Source organism: Diabrotica virgifera, chromosome 8 (genome assembly GCF_917563875.1).
Source record: "Diabrotica virgifera virgifera chromosome 8, PGI_DIABVI_V3a".
Lineage (NCBI taxonomy): Eukaryota > Metazoa > Arthropoda > Insecta > Coleoptera > Chrysomelidae > Diabrotica > Diabrotica virgifera.
Window position 1 is genome coordinate 132,211,973 of NC_065450.1, and position 26,870 is coordinate 132,238,842.

Genomic DNA, 26,870 nt, shown 5'->3' on the forward strand with positions numbered 1-26,870 from the left:
CGCCAGAAAATTGAACATGTTAATTTCCCCAAAAAATATGTATCGTTAAAACAGGTAATCTACTTAGATGTAAATTACAGCTGGAGATGCAGATAATAGAACAAGTGATGTTTAAATATCTGGCATCACACTATCCAGCTACGGAAAGCTCTAAGCAGAAGTGGAAATCAAGTAAATAGAGCAAACAGAACCGCAGGATACCGGCATAAAATAATATGGAGAAAAAAAATTTCGGGAAAAAAATTAAGGGCAGAATTTAGAAAACAATCATCAGGTCAATAATAACATACGAGGCGGAAATATGACCTATCACAGAGAGGACAAAAAGAATGTTAGAAACAGCAGAGATGAAAACCCTTCAAAAATCGACGGTAATATACTATGAGACGGAGCTCGAAGTACAGATATACGACAGAGTTGCAAGGTTAGTAATTTGATAAGAAACAGAATATTAGAATGGAATGCCCACATAGGACGAGTGCCAACAAATAAAGTAGAGGCGGCGAGAGACGGTTCTCCAATAAGAAGACGACCAGTGAGGAGACCAAGAAAACGATGGAACAACAACTTACTGGAGCCACATTCAAAAACAGACAGAGTCATGTCGACATAAAAAAAAGAAGAAAAAGTCTAAAGTACCCCATATATTAAAAGTAAGATTGGAATTCAACAGATGTGTATTATAAAAGTAACTTCATTTTTTTTAAAATGTGTACTGTGACAGTTTAACAACAAAAAATGTGAAACATTTCAAAATAAAAAAACACCTATTCAATCTGTTATCTTTCGTAGGAAAGGTTAAAAATAACCCATTTATTGAAACGTCATTGTTTATGTGTCACGTCAGCGTCAATCATCTTCCAATGATCTAGATTTTGCAAACACATATCCAGTAAAGACTTTGTTTCAGGAATGATCGTAGAGAGAAGTGTATAACATGGTATACAAATACCCGTTATAAATCCAACTTGACTTGTTGGTTGTTGATCTGGTTGGTATCTATCCATCATTGGAATGGGAGGTCTACCTGCCTTTCGTTCTTCGTCTCCTTGGTCATAAAATTCCTCAAATATTACCTAAAATAAAGAAAAAAGAAAAGATTAGAAAAGCAACATCACAGCTTTAACATATCCACGAAAACTAAAGACACGGCTAGCAGTGGCGGCTCGTGGCTTTAGGGACAGGGTCGGCAAGGTTTTTGTCTCCTCAGATAGGTATACGCTATGAGCTCGTAGGTTGAGGGGATAATTAAAAATTCGCGAGCGCCAGTAGTGACAAGTCTGTAAGCTTTTACTGAAAATTTGACATAAATGTCAAAGTGAAGAATTTAAAACATTGAAATTAAAAACATTAATAGGAAATAATATTAGTTGGTCAAAGCTGTGGGCATTGGTGCATATTTTTACCTTAAATATACTTACGTTTTAAATATTGAATTTAAGTTTTTTTAATATTTCGTAATTTGTAATTACAAATTAATCTAAGCGCCATCTACACGATAATTGTGAAAGTATCCGAAGTAAGAAATTAATATTTCATTAATAGAACGTTAAAATGATTAGCAAAATCTTTAAAAAATCGATTACAATTTAATTACTTTTTGCGTTGTAAATATTAAGCGATAACAATTAAATAACAAATTTAAAAATTACCGGTGAAAGTTGCATTAGTAATCCGCTAGGAGCGACACCAGCGAAGCTCAGAGCGTATACCATCTAATAATTAAAAGGCTTCAATCATCATAGAAGATTTTTGGTTTTTGTTTTTTTTTTTGTTTTTTCACATAGATTTAGAACCAAAACATATTTATAAATTAACTTTAATCTATGTTGTTTGGACGTAGCAAAATGGGTTATAAGATCATCGTAAAATTCATTAATGTGTTGGAGAGATTTTAATAGTTTTTTTTTTCTATTGACATTTGAGAAAAGCTTGAAATTCTCTTTTGTTTCATGGTGTTTCGACAAGACGTTTGAGACAAGAGAAATCCCGTTCATTTAAGGCAAAAATTTGTAGCAATGAGAGAATTCATGATAATAATTTATTAATTTTGGGAACAGTTTGTTGCAATGAATTGCAGTACATATATAAAATTATACATATTTTGTAACTTATCCCATCTTCCGAAAATATTTAGAACAGCATATAAAACTTTTAATTAATTTCCGTAGTTTATTCGATGAAAGAATGATGGATAGTTTTAATATGTATACCTGTCTAATAGTTATTCTCAAAATTCTTTGGCGTAACTTTTAAATTTTTGCAAATCTTCAAAAATTTGCAAATCTTCAAAGTTTGAAAAAATGAGTATCTATTTGCACAAGTAATAATAGTATCAAAAATTTCAAAATATAGTTGTTTTTCGAGATCTGTGTCATACTTTTGTATTTTTTTAAGGGTGTTCGGAAATATCAAGCGAATCCAAAACGTCACTGCGTATATATTGAAAATTACTATCTCTGAGATTTTTTACCAGCTTCGTTATTCTATTTTTGGAATAAATAATGTCAGTTGACTGATTTTGAACAACATTGAATATCACATCAGTTTGGGTAAACACTTTCTTAAAAATATGTACTTAAACAAATATTAAAAGAATAATCATTTAGTAAAGTTTTCAAACCGATTGCTTCACGGATCGAGATATCATCACTTGCAAAATTGTCGCCTTTATTAATAAAATTAAAAACTTCCAAAAGATGTTTACGAAAATCTGCTACAATGAAAACTAACCGAGATTTAAAATTCCAAAAGCTACTTTATGTCATAATTAATTTCATCCCGAGCGCACTATTAGCAGGGTATCATACGTGGCTCGGTACATGCCTCACCGCTCGGCAGATTGTTTATCTGCCGAACTCTGCCATTCAAATACGGGTGAAATTGTGGTGAAATGTATAATTGGTTGCCTGTCGGCTAATATTCCACAGCGCTTCTTACAAGTAAATCGTAAATCTAGGGACGGCTTGCCGTCCCTGTCGAAGCAGATCTTATAAAAAAGAATGGCTGAGATTATTAATTTGAAAAGTTTCTTACGCGTAGGGATCACTTAACGTATCGGATTGATCGAATGCTTTTAAAAACAATGAATAAAATTTAGTCTGTATTATCTCACAGATTTTTTTTTATTTTACAGAAACAAATATGATCAACTCTGATTAAATTAAATATTTAGAAAATCTACAATGTGTCCATAAATGTGTGGGTCGGCACTGCCGACCCTGCCGACCCTGACCGGCCGCCACTAACGGCTAGCATACATATACAAAAAAGAGGTACCTATTGAAAACGCAATGGACAAAAACAACAAAATAATAACCGCAAGTGCAGAGAAAATAAAAAGATGAACAGAATATATGAAAGAACTGTTTGAAGACGACGGAAGAATGGAGACAATAGAATCAAGATGTAGGAATGGACCTATAATTTTACCACCGGGAAATTTGAAAAGTACTAAAATGTATAAAACATGATAAATCTATGGGACCGTAAGAAATCTTGACTTCTAACAGAGAAACACATTGATATACTATTGATATGATATACTATACTAAAATCACAATAAAGATGCACTCGAATTAAACAAACCAAGACATGTTGAATGTTACAAGGAGCACTCCCAAACCGTGATTTACAATGTATAATATTGTAAATCCCAAATCCTGATTTAGAATGTTTATACAGTGTAAATAATGATTCGGGAGTGCTCCTCGTGACATTCAACGTGTCTTGGTTTGTTTATTTCTAGTGCATCTTTATTGTGATTTTAGTATAGTAGAATAATTACTATTCAACGAAATTTACTATAACGGTGTAATTTCAAAGGAATGGCTAATATAGTTGCTCCATTTTTAGCCCGATCAGGGAACACAAAATTTTACGAAAACCTCCAAAAAAATAAAGCAAGGATGAAAATTTGGGAATAGGTAGTTGAAATTGTCTATTATTATATAAGAAAAAGTTTACAATTCTACATACGGGGTGAAAAATATTTTCTCGGGGGTGAAAAAATATACGTTCAAAATAAGTCAAAAATTGTATAAAATTACTAATTCTAAGTAACTTTTCTTCTATTGGGACCGTGCAAGTTCGGAAAAGCGACACCTGGTTTCTAGGCTCTGCAATTTTATTCGCACTTTTAATTATATTGGCCAATCATATGGTCCTGGTCACTGGATAATTGTCAAGGCCATAGTCCAAAAAAAATAATAAGAACCAAAAATAAGGTTTAGGTTATGTTATAAAACGTAAATAATTGTATGTAGTAAATAAAATTAGTTATTAAAATGCAGTACTGCAAGCAAAATACAATTAATTAAATTTACCTTTATATAATAATTGCATATTATCATATCAATATTGAGGAGCAATATATAATTTTTTTTCTTAAATGACAATAGGTATGAAATGTAGGTCAATTTGACAATTTCAATTGACAATATGAATTATTTAAGAAAGTTGCAATATTTCTCCGCTAATCGCGTACGATCGTTTCGCGTATCCCTTCCAAGTACTTGCACACCGCGAATAGAGTTTTTTCACTAAGTTAATACTTTTCGAGTTATTTGCGAGTGAACATGTTCATTTTTGACAAAAAAAAAAAACATGTTTTTGGACGGTTTTTCGCAGATTACTCAAAAAGTAAGTATTTTAGCGAAAAGAATATTCTTAGCAAAAATATATCTAATAAAAAAACTAAAACAAATGGTGTATGTATGAGGTCTGTAGACCCAGCAGAAGCAGAGTTGTAGCTAATGAAAAGTAGGTTTAGACCAGGGTGACTCAAATTTTTTTGCAGAAATTGCTTGAAAATAACTCAAATAATAATATTTGAGTTATCCTCCCTCTCAAAAACGTCCGGAACATTGTTTAAATAATCAAAATGTCAAAAAATGAAGGAAAAATTCGATTTTTTTCTTGGTTTTTTGATTATAACTTTAAAAGTATTCATTTCCAAGAAAAGCTGTATCAACATAAAAGTTGCGTAATTATATTTCCTACAATATAAAATTGGTTAAAATTTAAAAAAATACTTAGTTTTGTTGCAAAATAGCAATAATTACGGAAAAACCATACAAAAACAAGTATTAGAATTTTACGTTTTTCCACCATTTATGCTACACTTAGGACCTTCATATTTCACCCAGAAAAACTTTATGATACAGTAAAAAAATACTGTAAATTTCATTATGATCGATTCAATAGATTTTGCAAAATAAATTTTGCAATCCAGCTTTCGCAAAAAAAATTCATTTTTTCAAATTGTTACAGGACTGAAAATAAAGCAGATAGCAAGTTGAAATTTTTTTGCATATAGAAGTTTACTGTACCTTTCATTTACAATTCGCAAAATTAAAATCGATTAACTATTACGGCGTGAGGAAATTTTTAAATAAACATTAATTATTGGTGCTACGCGCAGGACAGCGGATAGTTTGCTCTGATTGGACATTCCAATGACCTTTGATAATGATTGATGCATTTAAATTTTTATTACATTTCGATATAAATAAATAAATTTGTTTATTGCAAAATAAAAACACAAACTCTCTCCTTTGAAATAACACTTTTTTTAGCAAAAACTTTCTTTGTTCATATATTTTAACTTAGAGAATAAAAGTTTATTATTTTTAAACATACGCAATAGTCTAAACAATATTTCAAAAACAATAATAAAATTAGTTTCATTTTTGTGGAATTAAAATATTAAAATACAACAAAATATAGAGTAAGAAAATAATATATTAGATAAAGATTGGAAGAAATTTTGGTGGAAATCAACTTGTGTGAATCCAACACCGCTGTCCTGCGCGTAGCACCAAAAATTTTTGTTTATTTAAAAAATTTCCTGACGCTGTGGTAATTAATCGATTTTAATTTTGCTAATTGCAAATGAAAGGTACAGTACACTTCTATAAGCAAAAAAAAATTCAACTTGCTCTCTGCTTTATTTTCAGTCCTGCAACATTTAAAAAAAAATGATTTTTTTTTGAAAAAGCTGGATTGCAAAATTTATTTTGCAAAATCTGTTAAACCGATCTTAATGAAATTTACAGTGTTATTTTACCATATCATATAGTTTTTCTGGGTAAAACATGAAGGTCCTAAGTGTAGCATAAATGGTTGAAAAACGTAAAATGCGAATACTTGTTTTTGTATGTTTTTTTTTTCGCAATTATTGATATTTTCCAACAAGCGTAACTATTTTGTAAATTTTTAACCAACTCAATATTGTAGGAAATTTAATTACGCAACTTTTATGTCAGTACAACTTTTCTCAGAAATGTATAGTTTTAAAGTTATAATCAAAAAACCAATAAAAAAATCGAATTTTTCCTTCATATTTTGACATTTTAATTATTTAAACAATGTTCCGGACCATTTTGAGTGGGAGGATAACTCAAATATTATTATTTGAGTTATTTTCAAGCAATTTCTGCAAAAAAAAATTGAGTCACCTCTAAACGTCCATCTCAAAACAGATGCGCCCTGGACTAGTTGTTTTTCGTCAAATTCCAAATTGAATATTTCAATTTGAACTAACCCAAAAACGGAGCTCTTTTCGGGGAAAATTCATTACAAATTTTTTAGAGTGTTTAAAAAAAGGTTTATTTTTGTTTTTTAAAAAACTTCTAACATTAAAAGTAAGTGAGTTACGCTCAAAATATTTCTGGTCTTTTTTATTTTTTGCTAAAAAATCGCGAAAATCACCCACTAATTAGCTTTCCAAATAAAATTAATCGTTACCGCTTCACAAGTTACTTTACTTATACAGTACTTAAATCGTTCAGCTGGACATAGGGAACATACATTGCATATATTTAGATACATAAATACATATGTATTGTATAATATTGAGATAATTGTGGCAATTGAGCTCCCTCGATGAAAATATGATTGACCATTTTATTTCGACTGACACAAATAGACGTCAAAATATGACAATATAGTAGCTAAATATTTTTGGCCTAAAGGAATGGGAAAACTGTTTAGTTTTTAAATTAGTTTTTAAATAAAAAATATTTGAAAAATTAAAATAAAATTATTAACTCATTAATCATAAACTTTATTTTGATTTATTTTTGGACAGCCTTGCTTCAAAACTCACTCATTCTATTCGTTCTAACAGCTCTATTGCACCAAAAACTCGTACTCGAACAGAAGCTTCAACTAACACAGGTTAGCGCAGTTGCCACAATTCTCTCAATGTATATTCCCTATATCCAGCTGAACGATTTACGTACTGTATATTGTTTATATTATCTATAAGTTTCATTGGTTCAAAGTGCTCATTTTTGAAAAATATTGGGGTTAAAATAAAACATTTTTTTTAATTTTGAAAAAAATGTAATTTTTTATGGAATTAACTTAAAAATTATTAATAATACCAAAAATCTCAAAGAGTAATAAAATGTTCGTTTTGCTTTTCTGAATATTTTTGATTTTTTGTTTTCTTGTTAGAGAAAAATAAGTTATGCTATGGCTGTTCAAAATTTGCATAAACTCGTGATTAGTTACTCGTTCAAGCCATTTTAACTGAAGCTTTGTCAAAAATAAGCACTTTGCACCGATGACACTTACAGATCATATAAATAATACATAAGCAAAGTAACTTGTCAAGTGGTAATGATAAAATTTATTTTTAATGCTAAGTAGAGGGTGATTTTCGCGATTTTTTTATCAAAAAATAAAAGGGCCCAACAATATTTTGAGCGTAACTCACTTACTTTTAATGTTAGATGTTTTTTAAAAAAAGAAAAATAAACCCTTTTTTAAACACTTTAAAAAAGTCAAAATGAACTTTCCCCGAAAGGTGCTCCGTTTTTGAGTTATTTCACATTGAAATATTCGATTTGGAATTTGACGAAGAAGAACCTACTTTTCATTAGCTACAACTCTGCTTCTTCTGGGTCTACAGACTTCATGCCATACACTATTTTTTTCAAATTTTTATAAGCTATATTTTTGCTAAGAATATTTTTTCAATAAAATACTTACTTTTTGAGTTATCTCCGAAAAACCGTCCAAAAACATGTTTTTTTTGTTAAAAATGAACATATTCACTCGCAAATAACTCCAAAAATTTTTAGTTAGCGAAAAAACTTTATCGAACAAAAGTTGTTTAGAATAAGTCAAATAATCAAATTCCGGTTTTATTTTGAATGTACATTTTTCACTTCCGAGAAGGCGTTATCCCCTCCATTTTTGTAAAATGGAGGGGATGTAGAATTGTAAACTTTTTTTATTTAATAATAGACAATTTTAACTAGCTATTCCCAAAGGTTTATCCTTCCTTCATTTTTTTTGGGGTCAGATTGTCCTTTGATCGGGCTATTTATACTTGCCCATACGTCACGATTCAGTTTCAAACAAATTATGTCAAAATATAAAGTGAAACGTACGTCGATGTTAATATACATTGTGTATACTGTATACTATACACATCGACGTACGTTTCACTTTATATTTTGATTTAATTTGTTTGAAAATGAATCATGACGCATGGGCAAAGATAAAATGAAACAACTATATTTGAGTTCATTAAAATAGGTACCCAAAAAACCCAACCCAATGAAATGTGAAGACTATAGAACGATCAGCTTGATAAACTATGTTTTAAAAGAACTTCTTGCGAATAATATGAAAGTGCCTACAAGAAACTGGACGATAGCATAATAGACCTGGATCCCGCGTACCAAAAAAAGTTGATTAATAGCAAGCTGAAAATTTGTTAATAGCTTAACGCTATCTAGTCAGACAAACTTTGATGTATGGGAACACTGGAAGAGGAGAATTTTTTAATTGTGGAACAGGTTAAAAATTTGGAACGTCAGACTACGAAAATGTTCCATGTATTTTGTCGGACAGAACTTCCAATTGATTTGTTACCATTTCAGTAAACTCTCATGCAAAAATCAGACTGGAGTTTATCACGAAATGGGCATTTTAATGAGTGGAACACGAAGAACATGTCAAATGACAGGAATCATGTTGGTTAGTAATAGCAGTCTGATTTTTGCATGAGAGTTTAATGAAAGGGTAACAAATTAATTGGATGTTCTGTCCGACAAAATACATGGAACGTTTTCGTAATCTGACGTTCCAAATTTTTAAACTGTTCCACAATTAAAACTTCCCCTGTTCCAGTGTTCCCGTGCATTATAGTTGGTCTGACTAGACACCGTTAAGCTATTAACATATTTTCAGCTTGCTATTAATCAAATTTTTTTGGTACGCGGGATACAGGTCTATAAGAGGATACCAACTGGGATTTAAAAAATTATTTGGTACTAGAGAGGTTTTATTTATTATACGAAAAGTCATACGGGGTAGATATATCAACTATGACGTATTCATAATTCTAGCGAACTTTCAGAATGCCTTCAATAAACTACAACACAAAAGGTTTGCAAACATATTACGGAACACAAAAATAGATCACTCAAAAAACATCAAGATGTGAGAATCATTACAAATTTATATCGACATCAGAAAGCCATAATACTATTTAGTACACCAAAAAAATCTAAAAAGATACTATACGAGTAGGAGTACGAATACAATGCGTAGTATCTCTCTACTTTTTAATATGTGCTGAGAAGAGGCGTTTAAAGAGGCCGTAGAAGACATCAATGAAGGCATGTCAATCAACGGAACACGTGAATAATCTCAGATATGTAGATGATACACTACTTGCGGACAGAAGGGGACAGCAAATTTTGGTTGATCGCACTAGGCAATACTGCGAGACGTATGGAATGACTCCTGAAATACTCTTGAGTGAAAGGAAAATAAGACTTGGTTCATATGCTAAGAAATAAAAAGTATGGGTTGATGCGATTGGTTATAAAAGAGAAAGTGAATACAGTCGAATCCGCTTATTAGAATACCGCTTATAGGAATATCCCGCTTTAAGGAATAGAAATTTGAGGTCCAGAAACGTTTCTACAAGCCACCAATGATCGGCTATTAGAATATCCCGGTTATACGAATACTTTTGCTTGACTTGAAGGCTATTCCAATAAGCGGGTTCGACTGTATTCGAAACTATTCTTCTATAGTCAACCCTTCTCACAACCTCTGAGGACAGAGTAAAAAGCCGAATAAAATGCTGAGTAAAATGCAACCTCTGAGGCCGCGATGATCACCAATTTCCTCCTTAAAGGATGAGGCAGAAGAAGAAGAGAAAAAAAAATACATGAAAAATACATGATATATTATTTTCATACTTTAATATTTTTTATGTAACTATTTAGTCAGAACTAGTAATCAGTGATTATAGAGGAAGTAATGCTTTCAAGGACCATAAAAGAATATTGTTTGAACTATGATGTCACTGAAATGATTTTTATACAGTAAACTCTCTCTTAACGGACACCTCTCTTCGCCGGACACCTCCTCTATACGGACGATTTATAAAACAAAAATTATTCGGCCATATATGAACGTGTACCCTTTAACTCCCTTCGACGGACACTCTCAACAACGGACGCGGACAGTAAATGATGTGTAAATGCGGACAGTAAATAAAAAAAATTAACATTTTTTTCCAAATATTTGACAATATAAAACTATATGTATATAATACATTTATTATTTCAAATCAATACAGATGTCCACGACATAATATTTGATACTGTTCATGTTATCAACACTACATAAGTGCATATCCAATAGACCAGTGGCGGCTCGTGACATCTGCTATAGGGTGTGCTGCATGAACCACGGCCAATATAAAATAATAGAAATAGAATAACATACGAAAACAAAAACAATAAAATTAGCTTTAATACTAATTAATAGTAACTAATAACGACATGCTATAAAAATCTGATTAACTTACATTTATTGCATTTTTCTAAATTGGAAATTAATACGCCGGTCCTTTTTTGTCGCAAACTTTTCGATTACTTTATCGTTAAAGTTCGGTATTGAAGCGATGAACTTTTTTTCTATCGAGAGTGTGGAAAGGGCTGTTAATCTGTCTTCGCGCATTGAATTTCTTAAAAATGTTTTGATCCGTTTTAAAGTTGAAAAACTACGTTCAGCTTCTGCTGTGGTCATTGGCGTAGTCACCAGAATTTGTATCAACTTTTTGGTTTCTGTTAATGTGTCCTCTAAATTATTAGAAATTATAAATTTTAGTAAAGGCACTGCACCTTTTAATGTTCTACACTCGATATTGGAATACAAAACTGACAGTTCTGTTCGCAAACGGTTTTTATCAAAGAAGTTATAAGCTGTACAAGTTAAATCCAATTCATTTTCAGGAAACTTATTATTATATTTTTCGAAATGTTCTGAAGATAAAAGTGTTGCGGCAACTAGATGATTTGTATATGCAAACCGTTCTTTTGCATTGTTTATAATAACATCACAAACTTCTAGACAGGCAATACGGTGATCTTGTTGGCTGTTATTTGGGCGTTTCCTTTTTTGGACACTAGGCGCCGCATTTAAATTTGAAGCTTGATGTATGATAGGGTCTATTTTATTTCGGACATTGTTAATACTTTGCTCAAAAACATGTATAGCTTTCTGTGCTTCGGTTGGGTCCATGTTCTTTTTTTGAAGATTATTGTACAAAACGTCAACATGTGGCATAATATAATGAAAAACAGTCAGCCAGAAAGTAAAATTTTGATCTTCCAGAATACGTCTAAGTCCTCTTGCTTCCTTGGAAGTAATAGCATTTGACTCTTCTTCTAGTTGCTCCATACACTCAATAATAAAGTCTCTATATTCGTAAACGACATTTACTGTACGAATATTGAAATTCCAGCGTGTAGGGATTGAACGAGGAATATTTTTTCCAACTATTTGATTTAAGACAGCTATTCTTTGAGGTGAATGACTAAAAAATCCAGGTATATCATGTAAATCTCCAAAAAATACGCGTACTTGGGAATTAATAGAACATGCTCTTGACATTATTAGATTCAATTGATGGGCGTAACAGTGCACAAAATGAGCAGTTTCATATTTTCTCTTAATTATTGTTTGCACTCCGCCATGTATCCCACTCATAACAGCTGCTCCGTCATAACTTTGTGCAATGAGCTTATTTTTGTTATTCTTTAATATTGGGTCTAAAACATTCAAAATTGTGTTAGCTAAGGTTTCAGCATCATGTTTTTCTGGAAGCAAAAAAGTCCAAAACCTTTCAACTGGAGCACCGTTTTTTACATAACGAAAAACAATGACCATTTGAAATTTCATAGAAACATCCGTTGTCTCATCAGCTATCACTGCTAAAAATGGGGCTTCATTGATTTCGTTTAAAATCTCCTCAGCGTATACTTCTAGCATGCAATCCAAAATATCATTTTGTATTGTTTTTGAGGTACCTTTGAAAATTGTCGCATTTGTAAGGTGTTCACTAAGTGTTTTATCAAGTTCAGCAGAAAAATTCACTAAACCACGAAAAATTCCAGGGTTATCTGATGTTTCAGATTCATCGTGTCCTCGTAAGGCGAGCTCAAAAGCCCCACAGAATTTTATACAGTCAATTATTTTTGACAAAACATACCTGTTTTTCGTCACCTCTTCATTGTGTTTTTGTATATTTATCCAATAAGCAGAGTCAAGTTGGGCCTGTATATTAAGTTTCCCAAATAATGCAAATCGCATTTCATTGTTCATATGAGTTTGCGTGTTTTCATGCTTCTTTATTTTTTCACTTAAATGCACTAGATCCCGCACTCCTGTCTCGCGCCACAATTTTTCCTCTTTATCTGCGCCGAATAATGCACACGGAAAACAGAAAAAAGCATTTTTTTCGGAACATCCACAAATCCACTGATTTCGTAGATACATGTCTTTATTAAATTTACGCGTATATGTTTTTCCACGGCTTTTACCGGACACTTCAATATTAAGATCAGGCATAGGACGGCCACGTTCTTTTATAATCAACTGTTGTTGATAGTGAAGTTTTTGAAATTTATTTACATCTAATTTAAATTGAAACTCCATTGTTTTAAACACGCTCGAACAAAACAAATTAAACAAAATTGTAACCTAAGAATTTCTAAACACGGCACAGATGCAATGGTCACGAATAACTGTCGTGAATTGCAGCTCGCAAACACATTTCCGAGGCCGTTAATCAGCCGATTGCCGAAGCACATCGGCTAAGATCGCCGTTTGCCTAATAAATGCATTTTACCGCTGCCAGTGTTTCGGTTGTTATCGACGCGGCTTCACTGGAGCAGCAAATACGTAAAAAGATTGCTTCACTGGAGCACCAAATACGTAAAAAAATTATACGGTTTCACTAGAGGAGTAAATACGTAAAAAAAATAATATTAATCATCGTTGTTGGTGAATTATTATTAACAGTTGATGTTTAATATGATAATATGGCAGATTTGAAATAAAACTATATTAATTATTCTTTAATAATTAAGATTTGCTATGGTTGTTTGGTAGTTCTGCAGCTCAGCAGCACATAAAGAAAAGCCGCCACTGCAATAGACGTCGTTGTATTTTTATAAGTGTTTTCTTAAAAATCTTATTTTTTAATTAAACTTCATAATAAATTTTGTGTCTAGTTTTAGATTTTTTTAAGTTTGAAAGAAAAAGTTGATGTGGTTCAATATATGGAGAGAAGCATAAGTTAAGTGTTAAATAGACAGTTAGCTGAAAAATTTGGAATTGGAAAACCTCAAGCCAGTGAAATTTTGAAACATAAAAATGATTTAATCAATCAGTTTTCTGAAAACGGAAACCTGGAAACGAAAAGAAATTTTTTGTAAACCGATGGTACTACATTAGACCTGTAAATAATTGTTTTCGATTGATTTTGTGAAGTGCGGTCTAAAAATATTCTTGTTTCTGGTAAAATTATTCAAGAAAAGCCATTATAAGTTGCATGGGAACTAAGCGTTGATATGAAAGCTTCTGGTGGATGGCTCGAAAAATTTTGTAAGCGACACAATATTTTCTTCAAATCTGTATGTGACGAAGCAGCTGCTGTAGATTTATTAGTAGTTTTTGACTTCAAGGAAAAACTGCTCATTTTAATGACAGTATAGGTAGGTACTCTCCGAGAGACATTATTAACGCAGATGAGACGTGTTTATTTTTTAGAGTTTAGAGCAGTGATACTCAACCTGCGGCCCGCGGGCCGCATGCGGCCCTCTAGCGTTTTTCATGCGGCCCGAAGGCTCACTAAAAGGCCCTGTAAACGATCAAATTATTTGTAAAATTTCACGTGTTTGTCAAATTATTTGATAGTGTGCCGCTGTGTTTAAGGCGTGATTGGGAAATTATATTGAAATTTTTAAGAATTCTGGGATTAAAAAGCAGGTATTATTAACTTTTAGATAATAATACATTATTAAAGTTAATGAACAAATACACATTTTAAAAATAATCAACACTTATTTACTAGATACAGTGGAACAATCCATTTAGTAATCACAAGAAAAATCCAAGTTCGGATTACCAAAAAAATATAAAGTAATTGTGGCCTTTAAACAATACCCTGTATATTTAAATTTTTAAGATTTATTTGCACATTTGAAAAGAGCATAAAAACTGAGTTTACAGGTTCGGTTTAATTTTGGGCACAGGAAGTTTAATGACTTTAATTTTGACATTAAATATACTAAAATTTTTAAGAACTCTAAGATTAAAAAGCAGGTCTTTAAAGCACTTTGAATAATAAATTACTAAATTTAATAAATAAATATTCATCTTAAAAATAATCCATAATTATATACTACATTGGAACGGCACTTCCTTATCACAAGAAAAACCCAGGTTTGAATTAACAAAAAAATATAAAATAATTGTGACCTTGAAACAACACCCTGTATATGTTTCAATTTTTTGTGCAGACAATTTAATGACATTAATTTCGAAATTAAATCGAAATTTTTGTGGTGAGTTCTCAGAGTTCTTAAAAATTTCGACATAATTTCAAAATTAATTGAAGTCATTAAATTATCTGCGAAAAAAATGAAGGTGAACCATTTAACTTAGTTTTTTGCGTTTTTTTTTTTAAATTTTCAAACGGGTTTTGAAAATTTCAATATACAGAGTGTTGTTTCAAGGTCACAATCACTTTATATTTTTTGTTAATCTGGACCTGTATTTGTGATTAGTAGTAAGTGGGTCGTTCCAATGTAGTAACTAAGTATTGATTAGTATTAAAATGAGAATGTATTCATTAAATTCAATAATTTATTATTAAAACTGGTTTAAAAACCTGCTTTGTAATCTCAAAGTTCTTAAAAATTTTAATAAACATTTCATTTCAAAATTAACATGATTAAATTTTCTGCGAAAAACATTAAAACGAACCTATAAACTCAGTTCTTTGTGCTCTTTTCAAATGTGCAAATGGGTTTTGAAAATTTCAATAGAGGATGTGGTTTCAAGGTCACAATGAATTTAAGTATAATTTTTAAAACCGGACTGGATTTTTCTTCTGATTAGTAGTTCTATGGTTTGGGTTCTAAATAAGAAATACTTATATCAAATGTCAAAAAATATACAAGGTGATTATAAAGTTATGGTCTAGACAAAAATGGGCAAAGTCGATAAAAACACCCTGTAACTCGGTTATAAAAATCGGTAGGGCAATAAATGTAGAATATCTAAGAACCGCCTCAGTGACCTCTATTCGCCATTTAAGTATTTCCGTTTCTTAATAAAACACCCTGTATACTATTCCACCTATGCGGCCCGCAAGCTGTGGCAATAGCTAGTATGTGGCCCAGGGAAAAAAAGGTTGAGTATCGCTGGTTTAGAGCATTACCCAAGTAACCCGGGTAAACTTATACCCCGAAAAGGAGAAAAGTGCATTGGAGGCAAGGCTTCTAAAGATAGGATCATAATTCTATTTTGTACCAATATGATATTTTGATAGAAGAATGCAGAGAGAAAATCGAAAAGTTGAATAGTCAATGTTCATAGACAATGCTGCGTGGCCATCCACAACTTGTGTTGTGGATGGTGGTATTTTTATATATACATACATACATGCACTTATTTGTAAAAAAACTTAAGTTAACATATTTGTTTCTCTTCAACGGACACTTTATGCGGAACGACTACTGTCCGTTCAAGGGCGAGTTCACTATATTTGATAGCTGCTATTATTTCTGTTGGCTGACTTTCGACAGCAAGCTTTAACACAAGGAATGAGGAACTACAAAACGGCAATGTATTAGTGAAATATATAATAGGTTTAGGTTATCAGCGGTAAAAAAAAAACTGGGAGGAATATAACTGGTAATAATTGGTCTTCTCAACCAGTGCCGCGCCAGCAGGTTGTAGCGCCTATGTGCAAAAGATTTAATGGCGCCCAAAAAACTCACGCAATTTTTTAAAAATCGTCTCGTTAAAAACATTATGAATAAAAATGAACAATGATTTATTGTAACTAACCAAAAATAACTAAAAATTCTTACACATGCAACAGAAAAATTCAGTAAGTTAAAATAATTAAGTAAAAATAAATATTTGACGTAACAACATAAAAACTAAAGTTATAGGTAAACATGAAATAGCTATTTTATAAAAAATAGACTTTTCGCGCTTTCACTTCAGAAAATCTGTTTATAATAATGGTGAATATCAATAATTTTATCTAGTCCCTACTAACGGCTCTTATAGAGATGATACATAAATTTGTCAAACCGCTCTTGACTGATGGTGATGGTCGATCTTACACAATTGTTTATAAGTTTCAGTTTAGAAAAAGATCCTTCAGCAGTGGTAGATAACAGATATGGGAAGAGTAAGCAGAGTGCGAAGAGCTATTTTTTTATGTTAAATTTGAGTAAACTGCAGGTAATTCGTTTAAAAGTATAAATTTTAAAATTTTACAAACATCATTATTGAATTCTTTTAACAATGGCTAAATCTGTAAAATTTATTCAAACAAATCGCCTCCCTCTATATCTAGATAATCATTAAATCTCATTTTTTTCCAAATTTCTACACAAAAGCTTTACCTAATTGTAAGTTTTCTGTACTGTCGTTCAAATTATATAAAAATTTGATGATTTTCCGATAGGAAGATTACTGAAATTAACGCTTGGTCAAGACCACAATAAAAGAAATTAACTTTATATGACATTTAGGATCCAAAATCGGTTCGTTTTTATGTTCGTAATCGAACTGTCTGCTTTTATTCCTACGAGCGACGCAGTAACTGTGTGGCTGGTTGAAAAATGGGCTCCACATCCAGTTTCTCTGCAGTTTCGTTTGCTATAGTAATAACATCATTAAATTTACTATCTGTCCGAAACTCCAGCAAGAATAATTGTTATAACTATCGTAAAGCATTTAAGTCCAGCTGCATATACACTGCTTGCGTTTGATTATAAAATTTTGCTAACGCTAACGAAGGTAACTTTCATCAGAAATTCATATCATATTCAGACCACATATTAATCTAAGCATATGGATGTAAATGTTGATATTTTCACTCCTAAAGTTCTAGATTGATATTTTAAATCAAGATCAAATTTATCCGAATGTGTTATATCACATAAAGCATCATGAATTTCTGGAAAATTTTTGTATACTGGCTTTAAAGCACCAATTCTGCGTGTATCAAATAAATGCTTTAAAGTCAGACTTGCGAAGTGTTGTTTTATGATATCCCAATGTTTGATAGAAGCTGAAAAATATTTGTATAATTCTTTGATTTTAAACTAAAAAAGCAGATTGTTTAGTGATTGTTATTCACAGCATCATTAACTACTAGATAAATTTAACGTGTGAGTAGCACATGGCATATAATAGGCTCGTGGATTCAGATCTAAAACAATATTTTGCAAAACCGTTATTTTTGCCACGTATTATAGAGCCATTATCATAGCCTTGACCCCTCAAGTTATTGATATCTAAATCAAACTTTTTTTAATTTCTATAATATAAAAAGCTCAAACTCACACCTGTTGTCTCGAAAATTGGACAGAAAGTTTAATATTTATTTGTTCCATATGTGCAATATCGGGATCTGGAGTGCATTCCAATATGATTGAAAAGTACTTACTTATTCTTCTTGCAGAGCTGCAAAATTGAATTTTGTATTTCTTAGCCAAAACGCATATAATTTTGTTTTGGATTTTATCACAAAATTAAAAGGGAATTCTTCTACCTTATAAACTTTGTGTGATACTTTGCAACTGTGTTGCCCACTAAAAGCTAAACTTTGAGTACCGTTGTTTTTTAATTCCGAGAAGTTTTTGATGAGCGCTATCAATTGTAGTCTTATTTTTAAATGTTTGAGACAGCTCTATCTATTTTTTATAGTTACTAAAGTGAAAGGAACTTTGTTCTCTAGAGGCGCCCCTTAATTGCTGGCGCCTGTGTGCGCCGCACACATTGCACACGTGGACGGCGCGGCGCTGTTCTCAACCTTCATGGGAACTGTATATAAACACAAAAATTACGTTATACTGTATATCATTACAAATAAAAGATGTGCATCTCATTCATTTATAATTATGTTATCAAAAATAATGTTTTTTTTTTCTGTAAAGAAACAAAATCAGTATGTACCTACTTCTTCTGCCCTTTATGCATTATGACAAGATAGACAACTATTTTAAGACATTATGCTTTTTACAATGTTGGGTACTGAATTAGGAGTTCATATTCTGGATCAAAATACTTTATTTACCAATTAATACTAATCGGAGAAAAATAAAGTGATCATATGTGATGATCTGGTACTGACAATAATAATAACGGGGCATACATAAATATATAAACCTTTAAGTTAATTCTTTTTTATGTGCTTAAATAAAATGGATCAAAATTGACCCGATGATAAATGATACCAGTATCTCTATTAAATATTGCAAATTTACCTCAACAGTCTTAACCTGAATATCCCACGGTTTTGCACTTGCACTTAAGTCACTACCCGTCATAGCTATGGCCTGTATAAGACGTCTGTGTTCTGTGATATTCCAGGAAAATGATCCTTTCTCAACGATCTCACCAAGTCTTGATCTATTTGGGAAAAATAAGGCTAAATCTGTTGCCAGAATGCAATGTTTCAAATGATCTAATACTTGTTTGTAGTCAGTGTGTGATAGTTTGCTGAATATGTTATGCCCTTCCTGAAACCAAAAATGTTTTAAAAACATTAAAAATAAATTTAAGTAATTTTTTAAGTTAATTTTTAAGTAAGTTTTCTTTTGAAATGATTTAATCGTATTTATTTTTTCGCAGGAAGTTCCAAAGATACATTCCTGAATATAAATTAAAATGCTGATTGGATCAAAATTATCTAAAACGTTTCTAACGTTTATCTAATTTGTTTTGTTTAATGTTTATTTTGCAATCTGTTACATCATACAATAATAATAAGCATAGGTACATGTTGGTACAATTGATACAATGTCGTGAAAGAGAGTTTGTCCAATGATGCACTCTCTGTATACATTGTTACATTCTTACATTTACCTATATGTATCTGTATAAATCTGCCCGTATAGTGTCATTTATTTTACGTGGCCCGTATTCAAAATTTTAACGCAGCAGTGGCTAGCGTACTGCTGATCATTTTAAATGATGGTCAATCGTCGTTTATTTATTTGAATAAATATATGTTTAGCTTGTTTGTTTGTTTTAAGCTCATATTGACTGGATGGAAATGTATAATTCTATAATTAAACATTTATTATTTATTTATTTATTATATATTTATATATTATACATATATTTATTATTTATTTATATTTATTTTATAATTATTACAAATTTTGTTTTGTGTTTAAATTAAGCCATATCTTTGCAGTGGTGCGTTTTCGAACCACTTACTTTACATTTTTTTCTTAAAATAGTATGTATTTCGAAATATCACATTTTGACTGCATATTTGAATTCTTGGTATCGTCTTTTAACAACAAAAAAAATTACAGCCTCATTAGTAGAGCCTTAATGAAAATGAAAAAAAAAATCATAATTTCATGGCTATTTCAAAACGAGCAGAGGAATGAGTCTTTATTATTTTGTGACAATTATAATCTAAAATAATGACATATTTTATACCGGTATATAATGCTTTTTAAATAACTTTTGGGTTTCTCTAATTACAATTTCAATTTACTGGTGGCTTTTTGCATCGCTGGGAAAAACCAGTTAGGTATTTGATACGGGATACGGGTTTACACGATATATGTAATCTCTTTATTTTTCGAAACAATAATCTTAATTTGATTTTTATTCTATTATAGACTTCTTATTTCTGGAATTTTGGGTACCTAGATATTTTCCTGAAATTTACAATTCATTATTTTAAAATGTAATTTTTTTTTTTCGAATCCTGAGAGAACTAATAAGTATTTTTGAAACATTTAAACGCAGAATGAAAGATTACTTTATTACTGAGGCCGAAAGTCCCTTAAAATTAATAAAAAGTTCCTTTTGAATGAGATATTTGAAATTAAATATCACACTAAATTTTCTCTTAGTTTTTTCACCCCTGTAACATATTAAAATAAACATTATAGAAGTTTTCAGGGACTTCCGGCCCTCGGTAATAACGTAATCTTTCATTATGCGTTTAAATTTTTCAAAAATACTTATTAGTTTTCTCAGGATTCGAAAAAAATTAATCCCATTTAAATAGCATTGAAGCCGAAAGTTCGTACCCATCCCCTTAACTTTTTGATTCGCTTTCACATTTCATGTAAATACAGTTCAATGCTAATAATCCTCTGAGGTTGAAGCAAATTCTAAATAAAAAAAATTATCAAAAAAAAGGAGATTTCATTATAGCGGCTTATTATATCGGCTGTATTTATAATATATTTAATAAATATTTGATTTATGAGAAACATGACCTTTAAGTGCATAAAAAGAAATAAATATTTTTTTGTTATAATTACTATAAATATTTGTATTTAATTATAAAATCAAATCTATAAATAATAATTATATGAACTTAAAATAGTTCTTAGATAAGTTTTATTATTATCTATACTGAAAGAATAAAGAAATCAAAATATAGTTACTATGTGTTCATAAAAACGAACGTAATAATAAAGTCTGTAAATAACCTTGGATATGTGCGCATATCCGAATTCCAATCTCAAACTCACCAGCTACCAGTAAATAAAGATCAACACCAAATTTACCTGAATACGGTTCAGGTAAATTCAATCTCGTACCTAAAAAACTGATAGCGCCATCTATTTCTAAAACCAATGATGTCGTACATAAACGCCCGTTTAGTTTCGTATCTTCCAGTATATTCATCAATCAACGCCTATATTAAAAAGAATAAAAATTTCTACTATACTGCGCAGGACTTTTGACTGGAATCTCTCAATGAGAGCAATGTTCGATTTAGATGCTTTTCCCCATAACTGGATTCCACAGGTCCACACTGGTTTGAGAACGGTATTGTACGCTAGTAATTTGTTCCGTAACGATAATTGTGATTTTTGCCAAGGAGCCAGTACAGCTTTTTTTCCATATATGGGTATCAGGTTAGAAGTTTGTCCAGAGGTGTATTCCCAAATATTTTCAGCTGTCTCTTTTAGGTATTCGTTTAATGCCATGCGTGCCGATTTACTTTCATTTATTGTAATTCACCATTTTTTGCCACCGCTGCTATATTGTTGAGACTGGTTTGTAGTATTGTCCCTGCTATTTCTGGATTTATGTTTATTGCTAATATAGCTGTGTCATCCGCAAACGTGGAGGTGACTGTATCATCAGTACATGGCAGATCAGCCGTAAAGAGTAGGTATAAGATTGGGCCTAAGAGACTCTCTTCTGTGACTCCTGATTTCATGATGCGTAGTTAGTGACTTCGTCTTCATATCTGACTCTGAAGAATCGTTCTTCAAAATAGGATTTTAAAATCAAATATATTGTTGGTAGCTGCTGTTTTAATTTGTAAAGGAGTGCGTCATGCCACACATTGTCAAGTAATTTGCTCACATACAAGAAAGCTGGCTCACAGTAACTTTTATGTTTACTTGAAGATGAAATTACTATTACAAATAAGATAACTTTTAATAATAGAATGGTTTTAAAAATTAATAATTTTAGATACTTATCTAGAAAAAATATTAAAAAGTTTTTTGTGTTTTTTTTATTTATTAATGAAACAATGCACCTAATTCTATGCTTAATCAGCAATTTATATTACTTAACCTAATCTGGTACTTTACTGTCGTAGATATTCCCAATGATTTACCTTAGACTATAAAAGTTATTGATGCAGACTTTCCTGTTGTGGCTAGGTTCATTATAGGCGAGACAATGAAGCAATAAATCTTCCAATTGTTTGCAGTTGGATGGATCTCAATGAAACTTTTTGCATATGAATCTTAAGAGCGAAAATTTGTGAACTAAAGTGATGATGTCGAAATTAAAATTGCATTATTGAACGAGGAACATTCATTTGCTAAAATGCATTTCGAAGCGATGAATTATAATGAACTTGTAATTGGGAATTAATTGACGAGAATGATTTCAATATTACTACTTGAGGGGTTTTTGAGGTCGCTGAATACGAATATTATGACGACTATCGTCTCCGAGACACCTAGTGTCCAGGATGGGCCTCGTCTGGACTTTTATCGAAATTTGATACAAAATCAGTGCAAACTCATTACTTGGGAATTTTTGGGGTCGGTAGTCACGACTATCATGACGGCGATGGTCTCCGAGGTACGTGGTACCCAGAACAGGCCTTGTCTCCCGGAGTTTTATTCGACACAAAATCAGTTCAAACTCGTTACTAGGTTTTTGGGGTCGCTGAATACGAATATCATATCGTCGATGGTCTCCCAGGTACCTAGCGCCCAGGACAGCCTTGTGTTCTGGAGTTTTGTGAAGATTCGATACAAAAGGAGTGCAAGGTCGTTACTCGGGGAGATTTTGAGCTTGCTGAACACGAATATCAGGTACCGAGGCTCGTCTCCTGGAAGGGCTCGTCTCCTGGAGTTTCATAAAGATTCGATATAAAATCAGTTCGAACTGGGCACCAGGTGCCTCGGAGACGATCGGCACAAATATTATTGGTGTTCAGCGATGCCAAAAACCCCCCAGTAAAGAGATTGCACTGATTTTGCATTACATTTCTACAAAACTCCACGAGACTGTTATTAATTTTTATACTTTATATTTAATATTTTTATGATTTTTTTATTAAATCTTTTCTGCTTTTTATGCATTACCTATTTTAGTATTTGTAGCGTGTTTTATGTTAAATTGAGGTAATTTTCTACTACTTATTGTGACTCGTTACAGGCTATTTGAGCAGTTCTATTTGGTGAATCTTTCTTGGTTGGTTTTCTATAGGTACGCTGCCTTATTTTGCAGTGTGGTTGTAGGTCTCTATTTGTTCCATAACTTTTGAAGATCTATAGCAGTGGTGCAACCTCTGGAATAAGCTGGGTCGGTACCACCACAGTGATAAATTTAGGTTCTTTAATGTGTAGCTTTTCATATTTAACTAACATAATTTTGTTAAATATTTTCCGTTGAAATTTACGCATCTCAGGTCTCTTCTACAATAATTTTATGTAAGTCGTTAGGTACTCTTGACATCATTTGCATTATGGGATCAATTTCGGTTTTCTAAAAGCTTCTATGGTCGCTTTTATGTGTAAAATTGCGGTAATTTCATACACTTTTTTGTATTTTCAGCTTTACTAAAAGTAAGTGCAAAAAGTGGCATTGGTGATTTGTCCTTTCCCTTAGTAATTGAGTTACGTTTTGTATTTTATATTCTTTATATTTTAAATCGTCCCTTCTGTCATTTGCTTGACAAGTTTGATGCAGCTTTCTTGCAAATACTTTAAGATGCCTATTTGGTTTGGGACCTGTGTCATTTAGCGTCTTTATTTAATATATTTATTTTGCTGTTGGTTTTCTTCCTCTATTTTGTTTTGTAGTACATTTATTGCACAGTCATTGCTGTCTGCTCAAAAGACTGCTATGTGATTCTCGAATAAAACTCGAAATTCGACTAAGTTTATCGAAATGCTACGTCTGGTCGACTGTTTTCTAAGCAGTTGAGACGTGAACCCTTAAAACATCAACTGTAAATAAATTTGAAACCTTTAAAATGTGGATTTACTGGAGAATCCTCAAAATTTCGTTGTACATTGCATACTTCAAACGAAGAAGTGCTGCATAGAGTAAGCAAGGAACGAGAACACTTTAACACAGTGAAAGTTGGAAAAACTTCATACCTAGCCCACATACTGAGAAATAATAAGTATCAATATGCTCATATAATCGTGAAAGTCATGACCGAAGGAAAAACAAGACTAGGAAGGAAAAGACTATCGTGGCTAAGAAATATCCGACAATGGATAGGACTAAATTTTAAACAGCTTATAAGAACAGCTGAAGACAGAGAAGAGTTTGCAATTATAGTAGCTAACCTGCATTAAGGAGAGAGTTCTTTAAGAAGAAGTATATCTATTTGAGTTTTCATTTGTTGTATGATGATATTTAGATTTTCTTTTTCTTGTTTCTCCTGTACGCAGGTCGCAGGGGTTTTATAATTGCTCATTTTGGCTTAAAAAAAGTCCTTTTCATGAGCATTTTTCAATGCGTCACAATTTTTCGATTTCTTTCTAACGCATTAAATTGTATGTGACAGAAAAAAAGGCACGTCTGTAATTACAGACATTTATAACATTTATTCTAGTTATTCTAGGTGTCCATAGATGGCGCTAGAATCGCAAAAAATTTTTTTACGAATTATATAATACACTAACCGGCACGAAAAACGGGCACCCCAAAAATGGGTCATTTTTAATGGCTCTTATTTCCTAAACCTGTTGTCCGATTTAAGTGATTTTTTTAATATGTTATAGCCTTATTCTTTAGCAATATCTCTGTAATAATATTGTTGCCAGACAGGAAATTGTCATTGTATACCGGGTGCACCAATCAAACTGTGTTTTTTTCTAAGAGTTCGGAACACCCTGTGGAATATTCTAGCATTTATAAATACTGAAATTCAAACCCAACTATAGCCTCAGGTTTTCTTAACATTCTGTTTTTTGATTCATTCGCTTATGTGGGATAATAAAAAAGTTAGTTACTTTAACAACTAGCCCTGTACTTCATTAATTCAGGGTGTTTCTAAATAAGTGCGACAAACTTTAAGGGGTAATCCTTCATGAAAAATAATGATCGTTTGCTTTATAAACATAAGTACGCAAATGCTTCGTTGCCGAGATACGGGATTTTGAATTTTTTCTTACAAATTGACGATTTATTTATTGCTCTAAAACCGGTTGAGGTATGCAAATGATATTTGGTAGGTTTTAAGAGAAAGTTATTGCGCATTTTTTGACGTACAATTAAAAATTGTATATTCACCATTGGCGTGCATTGGCCGGGTAATACTACCCGGTCATGTTACCCATATGCACGCCAATGATGAATCTAAAATTTTTAGTAGAACGTCAAAAAATGCGCAATAACTACCTCTTAAAACATACCAAATATCATTTGCATATCTCAACCGGTTTTAGAGCAATAAATAAATCATCAGTTTGTAAGAAAAAATTCAACAACTCGTATCTCGGAAACGAAGCATTTGAGGACATAATGTTTACAAAGCAAACGGTCATTATTTTTTCATGTAGAATTACCCCTTAAAGTTTGTCGCACTTATTTAGAAACAACCTGTATTGATGAAGAACATGGCTAGTTGTTAAGTACCTAACTTTTTTATCATCCCACATAAGCGAATGAAACAAAAAGCAGAATGTGAAGAAAACCTGAGGCCATAGTTGGGTTTTAATTTCAGAATTTTATAAATGCTATAATATTCCACAGGGTGTCCCGAACTTTTAGAAAAAAAAACACAGTTTGATTGGTACACCTGGTATATAATGAAAATTTACCTGTCTAGCAACAATATTATTACAGCAATATTGTTAAAGAACAAGGCTATAAAATGTTAAAAAATCAGTCAGATTTAACTAAAATGTCATGTAAGAATAAAAAATGTCATAAATAAATGTGTATTATCACGGACTTGCCTTTTTTGAAGTTATACTTCTTTACCGGCGATAGAGGGTGATTTTTTTATATGTTAAAACCTATCAGCCCGGCGCATGCGCATTATAACTTTGTTCTGATTGGATGTTCAAATGACATGTCAAAAATTATCCGATATGGCAGCTGTGGTTTGGAGGTAAAGGTAAAGGTAAACAAATGTATAATATATTAGTTTTATTGTTGTGAGGACAGAAACAAAAAAGTTTATAATATTGTAGTGACTTTTAAATAGTTTTTAAAAGCAACAGGTACGTAATAATTGTTAATGTATCATGGGTATAAACCTACCTATTTGATCTGCCAAAATACATAGTATGTAATACTTTTATTTATATAATTTGATTACCATCAAAATTTCTATCAATATTCACCTAATATATTGTTTTTTTACTCTATGTTTTGTTGCATTTTTTCAATTCTAAATCATTTCAATTCAAAATTAAAATAATTTGATCAATTTTCAAAATATCAAAATATCACAGGTTTAATCCGTTTAGTTAGTCGATCTTCGTAAATAATGACACATAGTGTCCGTGGCTAAGCGGAGAAGGCGAATAAATTCCAATACCAACCGCTCTTATCAGCGCTGGTTCGAGTCCCAATAGAAACTTTCTTTTTTGTTTTTTTTTTAATACATTTTATGATTGTAAGTATTTAGTTAAAAAAATTTTCGACAATTAATGTTCAGACATCATTTGTGGCTTGTTTAATGTGTTTGTGTGTGTTTTATTCTTTTATTATTTTAATTTTTGGCACTGTTCTAATAAAAATGTTTGAGAAGTAGTAAGTATAAATTAATTTAATATTTAAACAAAATATAAATAAAATGTATATTAATTTCGTTTAAATCA

At 31.5% G+C, this 26,870-nt stretch overlaps 1 protein-coding gene across 5 annotated transcripts in view; it reads right to left on the bottom strand.

Moving 5' to 3' along the window:
* Positions 1-658: 658 nt before the first annotated feature.
* LOC126889476 (probable 3',5'-cyclic phosphodiesterase pde-5) overlaps positions 659-26,870 on the bottom strand; it is a 423,420-nt gene continuing 397,208 nt past the window's right edge. For all 5 annotated transcript variants that reach the window (XM_050657796.1, XM_050657797.1, XM_050657799.1 and 2 more), the window contains 2 exons: positions 18,837-19,091; positions 659-1,076 (listed from right to left, as the gene is read on the bottom strand). In XM_050657796.1, coding sequence (XP_050513753.1) covers positions 825-1,076; positions 18,837-19,091 — 507 coding nt within the window. In that variant the 3' untranslated portion in view covers positions 659-824. The remainder of the gene's footprint in view (positions 1,077-18,836; positions 19,092-26,870) is intronic.